This window comes from Helianthus annuus, chromosome 8 (assembly GCF_002127325.2).
Source record: "Helianthus annuus cultivar XRQ/B chromosome 8, HanXRQr2.0-SUNRISE, whole genome shotgun sequence".
Taxonomy (NCBI): domain Eukaryota; kingdom Viridiplantae; phylum Streptophyta; class Magnoliopsida; order Asterales; family Asteraceae; genus Helianthus; species Helianthus annuus.
In genome coordinates, this window is record NC_035440.2 from 3,748,974 (window position 1) to 3,771,219 (window position 22,246).

The window sequence follows — 22,246 nt, forward strand, 5'->3', positions numbered from 1 at the left end:
TAAGTTTATAAAAAGCAAAAACAATAAAAATAAATACTGGCACTAATACAGATATTATTCAATCGACGGCACAATGTTCGTTTTAAATATATATATATAGGTAAAGGGTACTGTACAAATTTCCTTATCGTACATTACGTACGCTACAATCTCAGCCGTCAGATCATCTTCCCGCAATGAAAATCGCATGTTGTTTTTTTTGTAATAATTTCGCATGTGATAAATTTGATGAAATAGCAGGTGTTTTTTTGTAACAATTTCGCATGTGTTAATTCAATTTCGCATGTGATAATTTTGATGAAATAAAAGGTTGTTTTTTTGTAACAATTTCGCATGTGGTAATTCAATTTCGCATGTGATAATTTTGATGAAATAGCAGGTTGTTTTTTGTAACAATTTCGCATGTGGTAATTTTGAAGAAATCGCACGTTAAAAAACCAACATGCGAAATTGTTACAAAAAAACAACATGCGATTTTCAATGCGGGAAGATGATCTGACGGCTGGGATTGTAGCGTACGTAATGTACGATAAGCACATTTGTACGTTAACCAACCCCTATATATATATATATATATATATATATATATATATATATGGGGGAATGATCCGTTAGGAATCACCATTTATTGTGAGAACTAATGTTAACACAACAAATTGGGGAGGTTAGGTTTTTTTTTTTTTTTTTTTTTTTTTTTGGGGGGGGGGTAGATTTTTTTTAGGTTTTGGGTGGTGGTGTTGTAGGTTTATTTTCTTGTGTTCACATTGGTTCTCGCGGTTCTCGCATAAACCCTACCATATATATATACAGGGTTAGGATCACGTGAGAAGTACTAAGCTAATTGAGAAACTTGAGAAGCACTCTGGACAACACATTTCCTCTAAGCTTTTCGTAATATACACATATGTATAGTTTAAAATTAACTATATATATGTGTGTATAATTCAAGATTTGACAATGTACGTATATGTATATAGTCAATTTTATACTATAAATATGTGTATATTACGAAAAACTTAGGGAAAATGTATGGTGCAGAATGTTTCTCAAAGAGGGTGAATTTCTTTTAGGATCTCTACCCTACGGTTCAAATGAAAACCACCACGAGTTGTGAGAACTGTGAGAACTTCTTGATCCCGTGTGAGTTGGGCCAATTTTTTTTTGCACAAACATAGATGAAAACATTATAAATACATCTGTAAAAAAAAATTGTCGAGTCATTAGTTTTTACTGATGCAAGTCTTTTTTACGCGCTGTTGTAAAATTTTATTGAATATAACTATTTTTTTCAGGTCGTAAAAAAAATTGCATCAGTCAAAACTAACGACTCGACAATTTTTTTTAATTTCTTTTACAGATGTGTTTATAATCTTTTCATCTACGTTTGTGCAAAAAAAAATATGGCCAAACTCGCACGGGATCAAAAAGTTCTCACGGTTCTCACAACTCGTAGTGGTTCTCATTTTAACTCATCCAAATATATATATATATATATATGGTTAGGATCATGAGTGAACATCATCCTTGTTTGTGAACAAAGTGAACCAATCTCAACCATTCATTTGATTAGTTGATGAAAATGTTATGATTGTAATTCTACATTTAATTTAAAATTGGTTTTCATTAATTGTAGCAGTTACATATCCTCTATTTTAGGAATTTTAGGAGATTCCTTTTATTATATCAAAGATTCTATTATATCTCCATCCAATTTTTTCGAATCATTTAATATATTCATAATGATACTTAATGCTTTGTTGTATAGTTTGATCACATCTTAAATTCTGAAACTACATCAATACACCTGTGTACACACGTTAAAGCTTCTATGTACTCACATATATACACTTGTGTATTTCAAGTATAAAACAACTGTTTGTGTTATTCAACTCATTTGAAAATATAAACTTGAAGCTTTACCCATGTACTTATCATTTTTACATCTGTGCACTTTAACCATGTACGTTTGTGTGTATTCATACAATAACGTTGGTCAACTGAATCTACGTTGCATACTTCGTTAAATCATATTAGTTATACCATACCATGTGCATATACAACACATTGTACATTATGTCCCAAAAAACAACGCTAAAATCACAAAAACATTAAAACAATCCAGATTAACATCCAATTTCCATCAAAGAACAAAAAAATCCCAACCATATCACCTACGCACATATCGGAAAATAAAAACACATAGTCATTACTACTATTGTCTGCATTGAACATTTTAACCATGAAGCCTATTCGCCATGTTGTATGCAACCGCTTCAACCATTACTTTATCGCGACGCGTGTTACCATGGGAACACATAATCTTCACAGCGTATTTCTTTCCTTGTTGCCGTCATCTACTGTAATAACACAAACAAACGCCACAATTTAGACTTTGCATACTCAACTAAATAATCTTTAACAACAATATCAACCATTTAAAGGTATACCTTCCAGGTTATCGGAGAACGGCACACGCACCGCATGAACTGATTATGGACTCGCCAAATTATCTGCTTTCCGTTTTCTACTCTTTTCGGGAACTCTTTTGTTTTCTACTCGCCAAAATCTTTCGAGAAGCTAATACAGGTAAGGGGGCTGATACTTAACTCTAATTGTTGATGTTGCATCTGATCCTATATCAAAACTTGGATCTTGTATGTATTTGAAGAAGATTTTAATGTGATCTGACTTCAGAATATATCTATTGCACAAAACATAAGTTAGATTATAACAACTGAAAAGTATTGGTTTTCGTTAATGATACTTACTTTGCAGCTACTTGATGACAAATACATTCTCTTAAAATTGCACCGTATGCCAGAGCAAGCTCTGAGTCATCACAGTTAGAAATTGAATATAATCAGATTAACTCACTCATGTTTCATAGAACAATGGAAAGTTAATTACCCTATAAAATTATTAATTATTCCACTTAAACCAATGAGATATAAAAGTGAAGACAAAAAAGTTGCAAAAAATACAACTGGAGACTAGGTAACTAAATTATAAACACACATTCTGTAACAGAGGGCTCACCCAGGTAGCATTATAGTCAGAAGGGTGGTATTGCACTCCAAATAGTCAGAGGAAACATATCGTCCATTCACTCGTTGCTTCACCAAATTTGCAATCACATGCCCAACAACTTATTCCACATGGTAAACAACAACATGTTTTAAATACTTATTGGTTCTCATTTGGAGAATTGGTATATCAACTGAAATATGACAACAAAAGTATAAACGATATTCATCAAAAATTTGTGTAACATACTTAACCCCTATAGAATACAAGCATTATTCATTTACATAAACATTGCATACAAATTAAAAAAAATGGATATAACACTGCTATACATATGTGTATACACATACAACGCTGCTATACATTTGTGTATACACACACATCACTGCTATACATATGTGTATACACAGTGTATTTATAACTATTGTGAACGATATACACAAGCGTACATCAACAAGATTTACAGCCCACATATACATTTACCTCAGCCTAATACACAAGTGTACATCAACAAAATAATAACTACTGTAAAGACCTTACACAAGTGTACAATAAGAACATTACACCAAATATCCCAAAAACAAGGGGTCTGCAACCCATCGCTCAGATTAGAATGTCGAAAAACAGAGCATCGTCAAACATATCATTCACAAATCCCAAACCGACAACCCAAGTTCTCAATCTAAACACAAACTCCTACCATAATCTTTTGATTAAACACCTACTAAACCTTCAAAACGATCTCATACACACCGATTGAATGAAACCCTAACTTTTCTAATTCAGTAAATTAAAAGAATTAATATTCATAAACAACCAGAATCAATGTACTAAAATAAACTTACCACTAATAAACTTCTATTGCTTTCCCTCACCGGAATGCTAGTCTGATGGCCGTAGTTACAATCGCCATTTCGGTATGAATATGGGTGAGATGAAGGTGGTTCTTATTTTCAACTAGATATTTTTTTTTTCAAAACCACAATAGCAATGATTATGGAAGAAAAAAACAAAGAAAATTACGTTTTGTGTTTCCAAAAAGTAAAATAGGTGTAATTTTACACTATTATCCCTACTCATTATTTCTATTTATTATATTTTTATCAACTAATTACTAAATTGCCATTTACATTAAATCTCATCATCTAACAAATGAATGGTCAAGATCTGTTCACTTTGTTAACAAGTTACTCCTTGTTCACTCTAGAACCCTACCCTATATATATATATATATATATATATATATATATATATATATATATATATATATATATATAGAGAGAGAGAGAGAGAGAGAGAGTTAGGATCCTGTAAAAAAGGCCCAAAGTGTGAGAAAGGTAAGAAAAAATATCAGCCATTATACCTTTTGATCTAATGGTTGAGATCAATAGGGACCAAAATGTAAAATATTTTTATCAATTTGGATTGAATTGAAATATCTAGGGGCAATTGTGTCTTTTTATCTTCATTTTGTAAATCAATTCAATCCAAAATCCCTGCAATTTTGTTCTCTCTCTATCATACGTTTCTCTTTCTCTCTCTTTCTTCTTCCATATCCAGAACAGAATCCCTGCAAACATCACGAATTTGAAGATCAAACATCAATCTGAAGATCAAACATCAATCGGAAGATCAAACATCAATCGGAAGCGGACCGACAGTGGTGGTCGACGATGGTGGTGGCGGACCAGCAGTGGTTGGGTTCGACGACGGCGGGTGGTTGGGTTAGACGACGGCGGTGGTTGGGAACCATGAGATTTTACTGTCGGGTGGTTGTCTTCGACGACGGCGGTGGCGGACCGACAGTGGTGGTGCTGGCAGCGGAGAAGAAGATGATACAGAGATGTAAGGATTATTGAATGGTGTTATTTTTCTTTTCATTAATGGTGTTATTTTCTTTTTCTTAATGGTGTTTTTTTTCTTTTCTGAATGGTGTTATTTTCTTCTCTGAATGGTGTTATTTTTCTTTTCATTAATGGTGTTATTTTCCTTTCTTAATGGTGTTTTTTTCTTTTCTGAATGGTGTTATTTTTCTTTTCTTAATGGTGTTTTTTCTTTTCTGAATGGTGTTTTTTTTCTTTTTCTGAATGGTGTTATATTTCTTTTACTGAATGGTGTTATATTCTTGTACTGAATGGTGTTTATTTTATTTACTGCTGAATGGTGTTTTTTTTTGTGCTGAATGGTGTTATTTTTGTGCTGAATGATGTTATTTTTTGTGTGAATGGTGTTTTTTTATGCTGAATGGTGTTATATTTTGTGCTGAATGATGTTATTTTTTGTGAATGATGTTTTTTTTTTTTTGTGCTGAATGGTGTTATGTTTGTGTTGAATGATGTTATTTTTTGTGTGAATGGTGTTATATTTGTGCTGAATGGTGTTATATTTTCTGAATGGTGTTTTATTTATGGACGGTTATAAGTCCTTAAATCAAGGATTTTCTCTCTCCAAATCCTTAAATCAAGGATTACCATATTTGAATTTGTTAATGCATTTACAATTATACCCTTTTCAATTAATTTAAATCTAATGGTTGAGATTCTTTCTTACCTTTCTCACACTTTTGGTCTTTTTTACAATAACTTCACCATATATATATATATATATATATATATATATATATATATATATATATATATATATATATATCGCAATGTTAAACTAAAATAAACATAGAATACAAATGAACTGAACCATTATCAATTGAACAACATCGGTACCGGTATCGATATTCATTTTTATTGTTTTAGATCAATGTAATGTTTTCTCTTGCGATTACTATATCAAATACCGGTAACATAACGAATCAAACAGATACCGACTGAATTCCCGCCGCGAAGCGCGGGAAAATCTAACTAGTTGTTCATGAAAGTCCAATGTGATGCCTAAAATTGTGTAGGTTTAAATAAGTAGAGATGAGCTCAGCTAGGCTCGAGTTTGACTCCCATAACTTAAAAACCTTAGGGCTCGAATTTGCTTGTTTCAAACTCTAAAAATAGTTAGAACTCATCTCGTTTGTTATTTAACTATTTTTGTTTTAGTATATAGGGTTGAGTTTATTTCAGAACTCTAAATAATTGCAAAACTTCCAGATGTCGTAAAAAACAAACATTATATATATATATATATATATATATATATATATATATATAGGGTACGTTTATCATTTATTATATGTATTTTTATGATTACATACATGTTAAGAGTAGTTTACATGTGTGTAATAAACAAATTATATATTTGTGTAATAACTAAACAAAATCTAAATAATATTTATTTTTAATTATATATATCAATATTATGCTAAGCTCGAAGTATAAAGATTAAGCTTGAGTTGATTTAATTAGACTTTATTAAAAATTTTAGTAAACCGATATCGAGTAACACATGAACAACCTAACTGGCTAACTCGTTTACACCCTTATACATTGCTTTCAACAATACGTTCATGACTACCCACATCGATGGAATGATCACTTCTATATAAACTACTCATTTTCAGATGATATAAACATAATTAATCATGAGTTTAGAAATTCGTTTAGGACAACTAAATCTAGCCAATAATTTTTTTAAGACCCAAAATTATTTGTTTCAAAATGATGTTAGATGGTTGCAAAATTAAAACACATGATATTACATAATTGGTATGGAATTTAATTAATGGTTTATAGTTGAAAACTTGAAATTATGATGAATAGCAAAGGGTAGGAATATAAAGCATAAATGACAAACAAGTGTTTTGAAAGTGATGAAATTGTAGCTAAATGTGGCATATTCAGAAATATGATCCAAGATAGTGAGACAAGGAAATCATGAACTTGTGGACACCAACTTCATTTCGAAATTGGCTTCGTATGTCACAATACGACGTGTGTGTCCGTTGTTTTGGAGGCATGTAGGACCATTCACATTTATTCCTCTTTAACCACTCTCATTTTTTTACGTTAGACGGTGAAACTAGTTGGTTACTCGAGTTTACGAACCAAAACATGTATCTTTTTAGTACGTATATAAAAGGTTTAGGTTGATTTGAAATATTATTATAAAAAAGAGAAAAACTTTCATTTTTCTCCCTGTGGTTTGGTCGTTTTGACGGTTTTGCCCTAATCCTTTAAAAATAGTCATTTTACTCCCTGATCTATGAAGCTTATCACGATTTCATTCCCCCCCCCAAACGGCATCCATTTTAAACGTTAAAAACTCTCAGGTTTCAATCTAGGTATTGGTCTAGTTATGGTTATAATTGTCTATCATGTGTTACGCACGTGACAATTTTTAACGTTTAAAATGGATGTTGTTTGGGGGCGAGAAGCAAAATCGTGATTAGGCTTCATAGATCAGGGAGCAAAATAGAAGTTTAGTATGGAAAAGAGTATAGTGTAAATATGATTAGAGAAACAATAATATTTTGATCTGAGTTATTATGGTTGAGTACTTGATCTTATTAGTAGTTAAAAGTCTTTCTTATGTTTTCCCGAAAACTAAAATCACAACTAAAAATGTCATAAATTTCTTTTACTTCTAAAAGTGTTTAATCTTTTAAGGAAATTTAAATATTAAAAATTTTAACTTTCACCTTTTGAGATTAATCTCAACTCTGAAACTGTTTATACACAATCCAAACTTTAACGTATATACTCCCCCGATCATCCCATACTAACTGAAGGTTGACCCCGTCTACTTTTCGATGGAATGTATTCTTGATATGAGATCAATGGAGAAAAATACGTTTAAAGTTAAACATTTACTGATTTGGGTTTAGTCCCAACTTATAGGTAATAGTTGAGATTATTAAAATCCAATTTTGGCCAATGAGCTATAGCTCAATTAGCATTGGAGGGGAAGTGAAGATTTCAGTTTCAGGCCAGAGGTCTCAAGTTCGAATTTGATTCCAACCAGGTTTTGCCGCAGTGAGCTTTGGGTGGCGGGTTTTCCCTGAAACTAGTGATGGTGGGTTTGAGGTACCTAGCACTATTTGCGATCGCAGGCATGAATGGTCATCTTTTGCCATTGAATTACCCCGGATAACCGAACATTTATTTTGTTGACCAATAAAAAAATTAAATCCAATTACCCGTCTTTTGAACATTTACTTCTAAAACTATCAAGAAATAACTTCAACTAATATACGTTGTATTAAATTTTAGAGTAAACTACGATTTTGGCCCATGTGGTTATATCATTTTTACCCTATTAACACAAAATATAATTTTTTAACATCTATGCCCCATGGTCTCTATAACTAACTATTTTGGCTCCTGAATTTAACTCAACCCATTACCCTGGTTAATTAATTATCACATGTAACTTACATGATGGGCATATTAGTAAATTCACCTCCCTAAAGCATGTCATTTACATATTTATTTTCATTTAATTATATATAATATCAAATAACCTATCTTCATTTAAATATTAGGTGTGTATGTTTAATATAATATATATAAATAGGAAAGGGATGAGGAGAGAACGATTTGAAGTGTGAGAAAAGTGAGAACGATTTTCAGCCATAGGATCTTTGTGATTTGTGGTTAAGATGATGCCGTGAAATTTTTGTAAATAATGGGAACCTTATAACTACCAGGAGGGGTAAAATTGGAAGATCTAAACAAGAGTACACATGCTAATCACATGCCATTTTCCCCCATCATATTTAAACGCCAATAACTATTTTATACGTGATTATTTTTCTAAAAAAATTACACAATAAAACTCAGCGTTTTTTTATCTTTCCAACGAGTATACTATTGATATACTTTTAGAAAAAAAATGAAATGGGTTTTATGGCGTTTTTCTGAACTAGGTTTTTGTGGCGTTTTAGACTAGTTATTTTTATGGCGTTTTTCTGAACTATGTGTTTTTATGGCGTTTTAACTACGTATTTTCATGGCGTTTTTCTGAACTGAGTGTTTTATGGCGTTTTAAACTGAGTTTTTCATGGCGTTTTTCTGAACTAAGTGTTTTATGGCGTTTTAACTGTGTATTTTCATGGCGCTTTTATGAATTTGGTGTTTTTATGGCGTTTTAATTTGAACACCCAGTTCATGTGTGTGGGTTTTTTTTGACAATATTACCCCTTAGTGTAATTTAGCATCAATGCCACATGTCAACTTCAAAATCGTTCTCACCGTTCTCACACTTTTTACCGTTCTCTCTAAATCCTGACCCTATATAAATAATGTATATAATAACATATAATACGTTCAGATCCCCAAATCCACCACCACCCACACTACCGCCATAGCTACTTCTACCACTCACCTCCACCACTGACACCTACCTCCACCACCTTCATCCAGGGGCGGACATACCTTAAGATAAGGGGTAGCCTCCGCTACCTCTTGGCGCTTCGGCGGTAGTGTAAATTTTGAAAAAAACTGACGTTTTTTTAAAGTTTTTTCGATTCGTTACCCCTTTTTTCTAAAACGTTACCCCTATGAAGGTTTTCTAGATCCGCCACTGCCTTCATCCCTCGGATTCTTCAACCCTTCCCCAATTCATTTACTGTAAGCAAGAATAAGTGTTCCTACGAAACCCAATTTCATTTTCAACCCTAAAATCCATCCCCCAAATCAAACCACAACCTCTGCCAAATAATCTGAAACTTACATAATCTCACTCAACAGATTTGTAGTCATCCATCCCTAAAACAGCAAAACCTCCAATTCTCATACACCAAATTGTTCTTATTTCAGTGTATGAGCAAGACATCGATTGGAAAATCGATGATGCGGCGGCGGTAATACAAATAATGTTGTTTGAAGAGGCGTTTCGGCGACGAGTTGTTACTGAGTTGGGATTTTGAGTCGTTACCGGTGGTGGTGGGTGATGATGGTGGTGTGGTGGTGCTGGGTGATATTGTTGTGTGGAGTTTGAGTTTAGAGGAGAAAGACAGAAGGGTGGCGGTTACAGCTGGCATGCTGTGATGGCGGACATTGGAGGAGGTGGAGGAGTAACTGTTAGTGGTTGTAGTTGGTGTTTTAGTGAAAGCTTTGGTGTGTGTATATGTGAGACTTCTGAACAATATGCAGATCACTATGTGTAAAATTAGGGTTTGAGAGGGAATGGTGAAGAAGATGAAGTGATAAAGAAAAGACTAGGGTTTTGTTTATAAAGTAAGTAAAACACTTAGTTCATGTGAGTTGCATGTGACAACTAATTAACCAGTGTAATGGGTTGAGTTAAACTCTGGGGCCAAAATAGTTAGTTATAGAGACCATGGGGGCACAAATGTTAAAAAAAATTCTATTTTAGGCGAATAAGGTAAAAGTGATATAACCACGAGGGCCAAAATTGTAATTTACTCTAATTTTTTTGTAGAGAACTATGTTATTGAGTAAATTGTCATTTTAGTCCAAATAGTTTTTTTTCTTCTCTGGGTCTCTGACTTTTATTTTTTCTTGCCATTTTGATCATATTGTCTAACTTAGTCTAAAAACCAGGTTATAATCAGGGGACTTTTTGGCATTAAATTATTATGATATTTATAAATTATGTTGCAAACTACCCCTGGTTATCACTACACAACAGTTATGCCAAAAATACCCCTGGTTATAATCAGATTTTTAGACTGAGTTAGGCAATGTGATCAAAATGGCAAGAAAATGGAAAAGTCAGGGACTCAGAGGAGAAAAAAAAACTATTTGGACTAAAATGATAATTTGGACCAAACCTCAGGGACTAAAATGGCAATTTACTCTATGGTTTTTCGGCTCGAAATAAATATAAAACAACATATTCATCTTGTCAATCGGTGATGATTAGTGATGGATTTAAGAATAATAACACTGAAAAATATAGGAGTTTAATTAGTTAAACATGATAAACATAAGAGTTTAATTAGTTAAAGATAAATTTGTATAAGGCAATTAGGGAGATGCCTTTGTTTGCTTGTCAACTTAAAAAAGAATCTCACCCACAATATTAAAGTTGGTTAAACATGCGTGCACCCTATGCAAATTGTAAGGTCTTTATCTATATGGGCTTGCAACCATCAATGAAGAGGTTGTGATCGAGAAAAATTGGTGTTGGTTAAGCCGTCAACCCCAAACTACTTATATTTTGAAAGACCATTTTGCATGCTTCTAACTTATTTCCAAATTAAACAATTACTATAAAGTATGTTATCTTTTGTGTGTGAACCAAAAATCTTGTATATGAATCGCCTACTTTCATATCATCGAGTCAAATAAGAGGTTATTTTGTATGTACATGACTGTCAAGGGACAGACCTTCACCTAACTGAGGGTTCTGTGGGCGGGCACCCCCTAAAAAAATCTTTTTAGTGTATTTTATTGGTTAAAATCCGATCACACCCCTTTAAAATTTGCTTGAACCTCTCGTTCACTCATTCATAAAATAATTTCTTGATATGCCGCTAAATATTTATAACGAATTGTGAATTAATTGTCTAAAATGGCTTAAAACGAGATGTTCATGAAATTCAACATAATCCATAAAGAACGTCTAAGATGTAAATAAACTTTGTCTCATCTTTTCAATGATCTTGAAGTTTGACATCGTTTTGTTTACTATTTAACTATTTTAATTTAGAGTGAATTTTAAGGGTTGTCCTTTATCTTTATATCTATTTTCAGGTGTTGTCCTTTATGTTCAAAATTGATGAGTTTTGTCCTTTATGTTTTCATATTATACACGTTTTGTCCTTTAGGCTTAACCCTGTTAGTTTTTTCAGTTAAATTTTGTCATGTGTTTTGCACATGAGGGCATTTTTGTGAATTCAAAGGTAAGTTCAACGGTAGATTTATAGTTCAAAGCTTCTGCAACCTTTGAATTGACAAAAATGCCCTCATGTGCAAAGCACATGACCAAATTTAACTGAAAAAACTAACTGGGTTAGGCCTAAAGGACAAAACGTGTATGATATGAAAACATAAAGGACAAAACTCGTCAATTTTGAACATAAAGGACAGCGCCTTAAAATTGGTATAAAGATAAAGGACAATCTTTGAAATTCACTATTTAATTTATATATATATATATATATATATATATAGAGTTATTTTATATATTTATAGCTAAATATATAGCAAAAAATAAAAATTAATATTTTTTATTATTGTTATATAATATAGAGTATGAGTTGGTTACAAAGACAATTTTTTCTTACAAAGGGTAGGAAACGACCACATAATAACATGTGGCAAGTAGTTATTTTAATGAAAATGACAAGTAGGTAATTTTATATTTATTCTATTTATGGTATATATTTATTATAACTAATGCATGAGAAATTTAAGAAAACCAAATATCACATTGAAACCGAATTGATAGTTATCATCATCATCACCATTATCATCATCATACTCAGTAAATCCCACCAACAGCATAGCTAAGTTAGGGTCTAAAGAGGGTAAGATGTAAACAGCCTACCTCTATCACGTATATTAGGATTGATTCATTGTTTATCATTCAAGTCGCAATTCTTCTTCTTCTTCTTCTAAAGTGATTCGCTGAAAAAAATAACATGGCGTCACAGTGTGTTTTATCACTAAAACACACTACTATGAACACACTTAATATCCAACATCAAGTGCAGTAAAACACAGTACTAGTATCCAACATCAAGTGCGGTAAAACACAATAGTATGATCAAACTTTAAAAAAACACATTGTCTTCAACAAAACATACTGAATACATGTACATGCAGGATCTAATCACAATGTAGCTTTAACACATCAATCCTTAAAATAATATCAATGTAAAAAACAACACATTTACCAAGTTAGGCACTTGTTCGTCAAATTGTGTTTTATCACCGAAACACAGTACAATGAACACATCTAGTATCCAACATGAAGTGCAGTAACACACTACTATGATCAAACTTAAAAAACACGTTTTTAACAAACACACTGAATACATGTATATGCAGGATCTAATAACAATGTAGCTTTAACACATCAATCCTTAAAACAATATCAATGTAAAAAACACCTTTACCAAGTTAGTCACTTGTTCGTCACATTGTGTTTTATCACTAAAACACACTACTATGAACACATCTAGTATCCAACATCAAGTGCAACAAAACACAGTACTATGATCATCTCTTACGCTAATATTTTATGCCGAATTTGTAATCTTGATCCATGATTCTAGCTAATTTTGGTATGCGAGATGGTTATCGATAGTGGGTTTTAGATATAGTGAAGGAAATGTGCGAGATTATGGGAGGTGTGTTATTTTTGGCAGTTATTCGATTGATTTAAAACGGGTAAATGACCAGACTACCCCTAACCTATTATAACAATTAATTAATGACACACAAATATTACAAAAATGCCACCAACTTGATCTCAGCCATTAAATACACCCATCCAATGGCTAGGACCGCTTCTTACACTTTGTAGGAAAAACACATTTAGCGCAGGAACCCCACTCACATAATATAATATCAAAATTATTTTTGAACGACATAATTATATTAATTAACCTCGGTAGACATGAACTTGTTCATTAAACAAACTCCGACTTGAGCTTGAACTTATCTCGAAATTATTTTAGTTTGTCTTGGTTTAACTATTTTTTATAATAATAACACTAGCTCTTACTCTATTGCACCAATAATTTTAAATTATTCTCTCTTGCGGATTATGAGTTAGGATAAGGATAAATTCCTTTATATTAAATTTAGAAAATAAAAGATAAACATTCATAAATAGCTCATGGATACATACATATCCATCTATTCTTGGAATAAAATGATAAGATTAACTAATATCATTATCAATTCACCATCTCAAACATCTCATTAACCAACTTACCATCTTTTCCAAGAATAAACAATCTATGAATACAAGTTTTGGTTCGCTCATGAATAAAAACACCAAAAAGCAGAAACCGATCAACACTCGATGTTTTTAGCACCACAGATCAATTTTTATATAAGGGACAACTGTCTAGCAGTATTTATGCGTTGGATAAGACTTTATCTTTTCAAGTGATAAAAATTTAATCCTCGCGATGAACGAAAAAATGTAGTTTAACTGTAGAATTAGAGAGAGTGTGAGCCGTCGTTCTAAAAATATATAAATTTTTGAACAACCAATTTTTGTCAAATTACCATCTAAATTAATAATGGGATATTGAATCTAAATTACCCAAACTTTCACCAATTGGCCGTTAACACTTCAACTTTCCATTCGTACCACAACACTATCATCTTTTAACTTATTTTCCCTTGGCACTCCCAAACTAATTAAACCATAACCCAATTAGTTTTTTTTTTGCTAATGTGACACTTTATTTGATGACATGGCTTTTTTTTGCCGACGTGGCAACTAATGTGGCATTTTTTTATGACATGACAGCTGATTTGGCGCCTGACATGACGTTTTTATGACGTGACAGCAGACGTGGCAGCTAACATGACATTTTTTATGACGTGGTATCTTACGTCAGCTAACTGTGTTAGAGTTCAGTTAGTTAGGGAGTGCCAAAGGAAAAAAAAGTTGAAAGTTGGGAGTGTTGTGAAATAAATCGAAAGTTAAAAGCGCTATCGACTAATTGACGAAAGTTGAGTTTATTTAAATCTAATATGTTATTAATAAAATAAATGTTATATTAATTTCAAGAAGGATTTAGAATTTGCCAAAGCTATTTTCCGGGTAGGAAAGAAAGTCATAGCTCATAACAAACTTAAGGTTGAAAAGGGTGCAATCTCAATCCCAACTCAACTAAAGATTTGATGACGTGAATTGTATCCTAAAGAGAAACGATGTTACGATTTTTCCATTCAGGGTAATCATCACCCATCCAACTACCTCAAAGTTTTTGTGTTTTTATAATTCATATATGAATGTTTTTTTTTTAAAGGTGTGAATTATTCGCGAATGTCGGGAGGTCTAGCATACGTTGTCTTAATTGGGTCCACGCTAGCGAGTCCCCTCGCACAATAGATCCCCAATTTAAACCCTCAATGAGAAACCCCTATCACCAAGACTCGAACTTGAGACCTTGAGGGGAAAACTCACCGAGGTCCACTATAAGTGGAACTTAAATACCTTTGGCCACCACTAGAGCCCTAGTGATGATTCATATATAAATGTCTACTTATAGTTTTTCTTATGAATAAATTTGTACAATGGGAGATGAGTTTTGTTTTGAATTAAAAAAATAACGTTTAGTGGGCTTTAATATTGAAGTGGTGCAATGGGAATTACAAAATAATATTTCCTTTTTACTTTTTTTTTTTTTATAATATTTCCTTTTAACTTCCTTTTTTTGTTGGATTGAACTTATGGAAAACGTGTGCTTACGTCATATATAGTTGTCACTGTTGTTTTCGTTCAGTGGTTTATAAAACCCGATCTTGAATTTAACTCATGCGAGAGTCCTGGTTTCATGTTTGATACCTTATGTATTCCAAGTTTGATTTATAAGGGTGTTATCTAGACAACTTAAGCGAACTTCGAATTAGTAGTGGATAGGAGATGTTGGTTAAATAGATTCCATGTCTTAGCATAAATGATGTGTTTAGGACCACATACGCAACATATTCTATCAGAATTATGCAGTTAAGCATGCTGGTTTGAGAGTATTATGGGAATGTTGTTCGTGATAGTGGGGAAACCTCATCAACGACGTATGTACCTTAGGATGTGTGTGTGAGTGGGTGGGTGCGATTTGGGGGGGGGGGGGGGTGAGGTAGCACATTAGATGAGTCTCACAGTGACCATAAAACCAATGATGGTGCTTTACATAACCTGCACCAACTTACACGACATGACGATTGACACGTTTGGGGCCACATACATCCCATCAAACTTCCACAGTTAAGCATGTAGATGTAACAATACTACAAGGACATGTGACCTACTAGGAAGATTTCATGGGGTCCTCACTCATCACCAACAAAAATGTGAACTGGTTGGGCAATGTATACAATATTATGGTTGTGTCAAGCCGGTAACTAGTTCAATTGTCCCTTGTCAAAACCCTACCAGCCCAACTAGTAACATTTTAACTCATACAAACAGAATGACAAAGGATCTGATTCCTGGTTCACCGATCTAGCCGCACACCAATGTTTTAAAATCCGGTTTTTATATCGTACCAGATTGAGCTCTGAAACAGTTTAACCCAGTGTATCGGGCGATTTAACCGAGTGTATTAGATGGTTTAACCGGTTTTACTGCACGGTTCAACCGGTACTACTGGCCGGTTTGAACCGGTTTTTAAAACATTGCCGCACACTTTGGTTTTGTAAATCGGTCTTGTGAATCAAACTTGTAGGTTTATACTTTATAGTAGGGGTGTAAACAAGCCCAGAGGCTCGAGAGCTACTCGTGATCGGCTCGGTTAATAGCTCGAACGAGCCGAGCCTTAACGAGCCCGAGCTCGAGCCTGAAATAGAGCTCGTTTTGTTATCGAGCCCGAGCTCGAGGCTGAAATACAAAGCTTGTTTAGGCTCGCGAGCCTAAACGAGCCCATACAAAATTTTAATTTTTTTATATATAATATATTAATAATGATGATAACATTGATGAGCCGAGCTAGAGCCGAGCTTTGGCTCGTTTAAGTGATGTTGAAGTGAGCGCGAGCCGAGCTTTTAGCTCATTTAAGGTTGTTCTCAAAATAGTTCGAGCCGAGTCGAGCCGAGCTCGAGCTTTGGGTTTTACTCCCGAGCCGAGCTCGAGCTCAAAAAAGTAGGCTCGAACTGAGCTGAACTCGAGCTCGAGCTTCATATAAACCTAACGAGCCGAGCTCGAGCCTGGTCGAGCTCGGGCTCGGCCCGACTCATTTACACCCCTACTTTATAGGAAAAAATAGTTGTTGTCAAAATAAAGTAAATAATTTGATGTGGGTTTTGTACGGTTTAACTACTTGTATAGTTGTATACGCCCTTGACTAACATTTGGAATTTTTTTTTAGAGTAAACTATCATTTTACTCTCTGAGTTTGGTCACTTTATTCCAAAACTCAAACCTTTTAAATCTGGGTCACTGTGGTTTCACTTTCATTGTCATTTTGGTCCAAAAATGAAATCAGCTGATATTTGGCTAATAAAATCTTGTTATTTTGTCCTTTTCCTTAGGGGCAAAACGGTCGATATAATTTTATTATAACACATTATTAATTAAATTAATGAAATCAGTTGATATTTGGTCATTTTGCCCCTAAGGAAAAGGACAAAATAATAAGATTTTGTTAATCGAATATCAACTAATTTCATTTTTTGACCAAAATGGCAATAAAAGTGAAACCATAGGAGCCTAGATTTAAAAGGTTTGAATTTGGACTAAAGTGGCAAAAGTGACAAACACCAGGGACCAAAATGACAGTTTACTCATTTTTTTTATAATAACATAAAACCATAAAAAAAGAAATTAAATAAAGAGAGAGACATGAACTTAATCAGTTACACATTTTATAATAATAATGTTTTTTCAAAACAATATTCCGTCAAAGGGCAGAAGAAGGTTGAGTCTTGTTTACGCAAACACACACACACGCACTTTTCGGTCACCTTCTTCTCCAATTAATTACTATAAAGAACCCTCACTTTCCTCCTTACATCCACACGCACACATCTTCTCCTCCTTCTTCATCATCCAACCACAATCCTTAACTTCTTCAAAATGGATTCTTAAACATTTCCCATATTACTAAAACTCTTGTGTTTCAATTCAAAGATATTGTTGTTGGAAAAATTATACTGGGAGGAAATGGAAAAGCTTAATTTTATAAAAGATGGTGTGTTAAGGTTGCCTCCTGGTTTTAGATTTCATCCAACAGATGAGGAAGTGGTTGTACAATACTTGAAGCGCAAAGTACAATCTTTTCCTTTGCCTGCTTTTATTATTCCCGAAGTTGATGTTTGCAAGTCTGATCCTTGGGAGTTACCAGGTAATGTTTTAGATATATGTGAATATGATTGTATTATTATTTTTGTTTATTTTGCTTTCATGATTATTATTTGGTTATGTATGTACTTCCCATTATTATCTAGCTATACTCTGTTTATACACATGACCAGTGGCTGGCTATACTGGTCAAGCCGTTTGTTAGCTACCAGAGATGTTTTTGCTAAACGCTCGAATATGGTCGAATTTAAACGAGCTCGAGCTTAAAAATAAGTTTTTTGAATAAACTAACAGAGTCCGAGCTTCATTTATCGAGCTTCAACGAGTCTGATATTTATATAATTTTATAATAATACTGTTGCTTATAAATTTATGATAAAATTATTAGTAAAATATAGAGTAAATTGTCATTTTAGTCTCTGAGGTTCGACCAAAATGACACTTTAGTCAAAATAGTTTTTTCTAGAGGGGGCAATCTTGACCCAAAGCCTTCCAAGTGGGTCAATTTGGGTTGCTTTTAAAATTGTATGGGTTGGTTTGGGTAAGATATTTTAACTAAATGGGTCACAATGGGTCACTTGAAATTCCATGTTTTTATTTTCGGGTCAAAACGGGTCGACAACATTAAAGAAATGGGTCAATGTGGGTTAGTGTCATAAAGAAATAGGGTAGGTTTTGGATCGGAATGGGTTTCGAGCCGGCACAAGTATCCGCACGAGACGGGTTACGGTGCGAAACAAGTTTTGGATCGGAACGGGTTCAGTTCAAATTGAGTTTCGGGCCGAGACGGGTTTCGGCACGACGCAGGTTTTGGATCGGAACGGGGTCGGTTCGGGTCGGGTTTCGGGCCGACACGGATTGGACGGGTTTCGGATCGCAACGGGTTTTGGGCCAACACGAGTTTCGAATCGAACCGTTTCGACCCATACCGTTTCGACCAGTACTGTTTCGACCAGTACTGTTTCGACCAGTACCGTTTCGACCCGTACCGTTTCGACGCGAACCGTTTCGACGCGAACCGTTTCGACCCGTAGCGTTTCGATGCGAACCGTTTCGACGCGAATCGTTTCGAATCAAACCATTTCGACGCGAACCGTTTCGACGCGAACCGTTTCGATGCGTACCGTTTTGACGCGAACCGTTTCGACCCAAGCTTTAGTCCGTTGGATTTCGGCATTAAGAGCAACTGTTGTCGCCCTGTTTTTCTCGGCCGCAGCAACCTCCGATTTCTATATATCCAAAATAAAATAGGTTGGTACGTCTGCAACAACAATGTACAATATAATTGATATATGAAAAAACACGGACCTCCCGCGCTTGATCCAAATCGGATTGAATGGCTAAGTAAAGGCTGGTAAATGCATCGCTGTTGGCGTGGATATTAGCATCAACTGATAATGTATATGTGAATTAATGCAGATCATGTAGATCGATCGAACTTAAGTTTATATAGGTATGTATCTTTGTTAATTAGATAATGTATACGTGAACTAATTATCCTAGCCGTACTGCGAATTCACTCTTGAACTGTTTCGAACCGAACAAAATTGCCCCTTGAGGTACAATCTCTTTAAAAAAACATTTTTAACCAACCCGACCCGAAACCTGTTCCGACCTGAAACCCGTTCTGACCCGAACCCTTTCCGACCCGAACCCGTTCCGACCCGAAACCCGTTCTGACCCAAACCCGTTCCGATCCGAACCCGTTTTGACCCGAACCAAAACAACCCCTTTTTTAATTGACCCGTTTTAACCCGAACCCGTTTTGACCCATGACCCGACCCGACCCGACCCAACCCGTTTGCCAGGTCTAGTTTTTTTTTCCTCTGGGTCTCTTACGTTTGCTATTTTTTTTTTTTTTTTTTTTGTCATTTTCGTCTATTTCGCTAACTCTGTCAAAAAACAACAAACATCAGAGGCCAGAGGAGAAAATAATATTGTTGCTGAGTTGAAGCTAAAATAACTACTCGTGAGTCGAGCTCGAGCTCAAGTATATTAAATTAGTCGAGCTGAAGCGTAAATTAGCTCACACTAGGCTCGTTTACACCTGGAGTCAAAGAAGTTGTTTGATTATTAATATATTCTTCTTAGTTTCAATCGTATTCATTATATTAAGCCTTTTTTGTGTTGTATACTCAATTTAGGTGACTGCGAGCAAGAAAGGTTTTTTTTCAGCACAAAAGAAGTCAAATACCCTTATGGGAACCGATCGAATCGGGCTACTTTATCCGGGTATTGGAAAGCAACCGGATTAGATAAAAAAATTGTTACTTCAGACAACAATCAAGTTGTGGGCATGAAGAAAACACTCGTATTTTACAAAGGAAAACCCCCACACGGGTCACGAACCGATTGGATCATGCACGAGTACAGACTCGCAACCCCTCAACCCAAGAACCCGACTCAGGTTTCCTTCTAATTGATACAATTTTGATTCGAATACACAAACATATTTAGTTAACAATTTGTTTTTGTTGTCTCAGGGTATGGAAAATTGGGTTATTTGCAAAATTTTCTTGAAGAAAAGAGGAAGTAAAGTTAGCAAGTACAATGAAGAGCCAATTGGGATAATTGATTGTAAATCGGTAAAATCAAAGCTAGTTTTCTACGATTTCATGTCAGCTAGTAAGAAGAGAAGAACTGATTTGAATTCGACTCCGGTTTCATCATCTTCGGGTTCAAGCGGGATCACGGATGATGTCGGTTCTTGTGATGAGCATGAAGAGAATAGCCATAACCCGGATGATGTTAAGAATTTAAGGAAACAATCGTCATAAATTGATATTCTTTTTTTTTTTTTTTAAGATTATCCTAAGTCTAATTTAATTTACTAATGGGTTATTGTTATTTATTGGCCTTTAGTTTTCAAGATTCCCATGAAAATAATCAAATTTTGAGTGAATTTCAAGAATTGTCCTTTATCTTTATACCCATTTTCAGACGTTGTCCTTTATGTTTAAAATTGACAAGTTTTGTACTTTATGTTTTCAAATCATACACGTTTTGTCCTTTAGCCCTAACCCAGTTAGAATTTTCTGTCAAATCTGGCCATGTGCAATGCACATGAGGGTAAAATTGTCTTTTCAACCTATTCTTTCAAAATACATATAAAAGAAAAAAAATATTATGTATCATAAAAAAATGCCTTCTTCCCAAAATCAATCCCATTTCAAAACCCTAATTTCACTCAAAGAGCTGCAACAATTCATGGTATGGTCTATCTCTTGGTTCAACTCCTCAGATGTCTCCACCTACTTCGGAGATAAAGATTGGCGGACCCTTAAATTTTTAGCTAGGGGTGCGGATGAGGTATTCAACCATATTTTCAAGGGGTGCGGTCGGGTTTTTTGCCTAAAATATACACTAAGTTTTTTTCAAGGAGTGCGGCCGCCCACCCTGGCCAAAGGTTAGGTCCGCCCATGAAAGATATCGGATTTAAAAGCTTTTCAAAGCCATACATCGAGGGAAGCGTTATGAAGACGCTAGTTCCATATATAGAAGTTGTCATACTTGACGAAGGCCACCATTTTATCCAGCACGATAAACCTCAAGAAGTCTGTGATGAGATCATATCCTTTATTCAAAAACTAGCCAAAAACTAGGATCACAGGGTCTGTTTATTTATGTATCAAAACTAGCACGAATAAGTTAATGTATTGAGACCGTTAGACCAATGTTGCTTTTGCTGTTTGTGTTTGCAATTTCCATCTTTAATAATACTTGAAACCTTGATTCAGTGATTCCTTGAATATGTACCAATTTTGATGCTGGCAGTTGGTGGAGACATCTGAGGAGTTGAACCAAGAGATAGACCATACCGTGAATTGTTGCAGCTCTTTGAGTGAAATTAGGGTTTTGAAATGGGATTGATTTTGGGAAGAAGCCCTTTTTTTATTATATATAATATTTTTTTCTTTTATATGTATTTTTAAAGAATAGGTTGAAAAGACAATTTTACACTCATGTGCATTGCACATGACCAGATTTGACAGATAATTCTAACTAGGTTAGGGCTAAAGGACAAAACGTGTATGATTTGAAAACATAAAGTACAAAACTCATCAATTTTAAACATAAAGGACAGCGCCTGAAAATGGATATAAAGATAAAGGACAATTCTTGAAATTCACTCTCCAATTTTTAGATGAGATAAAAGAATGAAATGTTATCAATGGATATTTTCTTTCAGTTTCATTCTTGAAACTTCAGCAAGTAGTGATGATTTACATACATTGGTTTTCATATGTTGCGGTTAATGTATTTCATAAGTATACATTTATAAGAAAAAAATACTTAGTGAAACAAACATAAGGTTGTGTCAGTATCTTTAACTTTAATTAATATAATGATTTTGATTCTGACTTTTTAATTCATAATAATCATTTTAAAA

General features: G+C 34.1%; 1 protein-coding gene across 1 annotated transcript; it reads left to right on the forward strand.

Annotated features, from left to right (window-relative positions):
* Positions 1–17,556: 17,556 nt before the first annotated feature.
* Positions 17,557–21,592, forward strand: LOC110871771 (NAC domain-containing protein 83). Its single transcript, XM_022120502.2, has 3 exons — positions 17,557–17,899; positions 20,001–20,263; positions 20,340–21,592. The coding sequence occupies exons 1-3, from the start codon at positions 17,719–17,721 to the stop codon at positions 20,631–20,633; spliced, it is 738 nt and encodes a 245-aa protein (XP_021976194.1). The 5' UTR covers positions 17,557–17,718; the 3' UTR covers positions 20,634–21,592.
* The last annotated feature ends 654 nt before the right edge of the window (positions 21,593–22,246 follow it).

Coding starts and splice junctions, on each gene's coding strand:
- LOC110871771 (XM_022120502.2), top strand. CDS start 17,719: ATGGAAAAGCTTAATTTTATAAAAGATGGTGTGTTAAGGTTGCCTCCT. Junction 17,900..20,000: donor TGATCCTTGGGAGTTACCAG/GTAATGTTTTAG, acceptor TACTCAATTTAG/GTGACTGCGAGCAAGAAAGG. Junction 20,264..20,339: donor AACCCAAGAACCCGACTCAG/GTTTCCTTCTAA, acceptor TTGTTGTCTCAG/GGTATGGAAAATTGGGTTAT.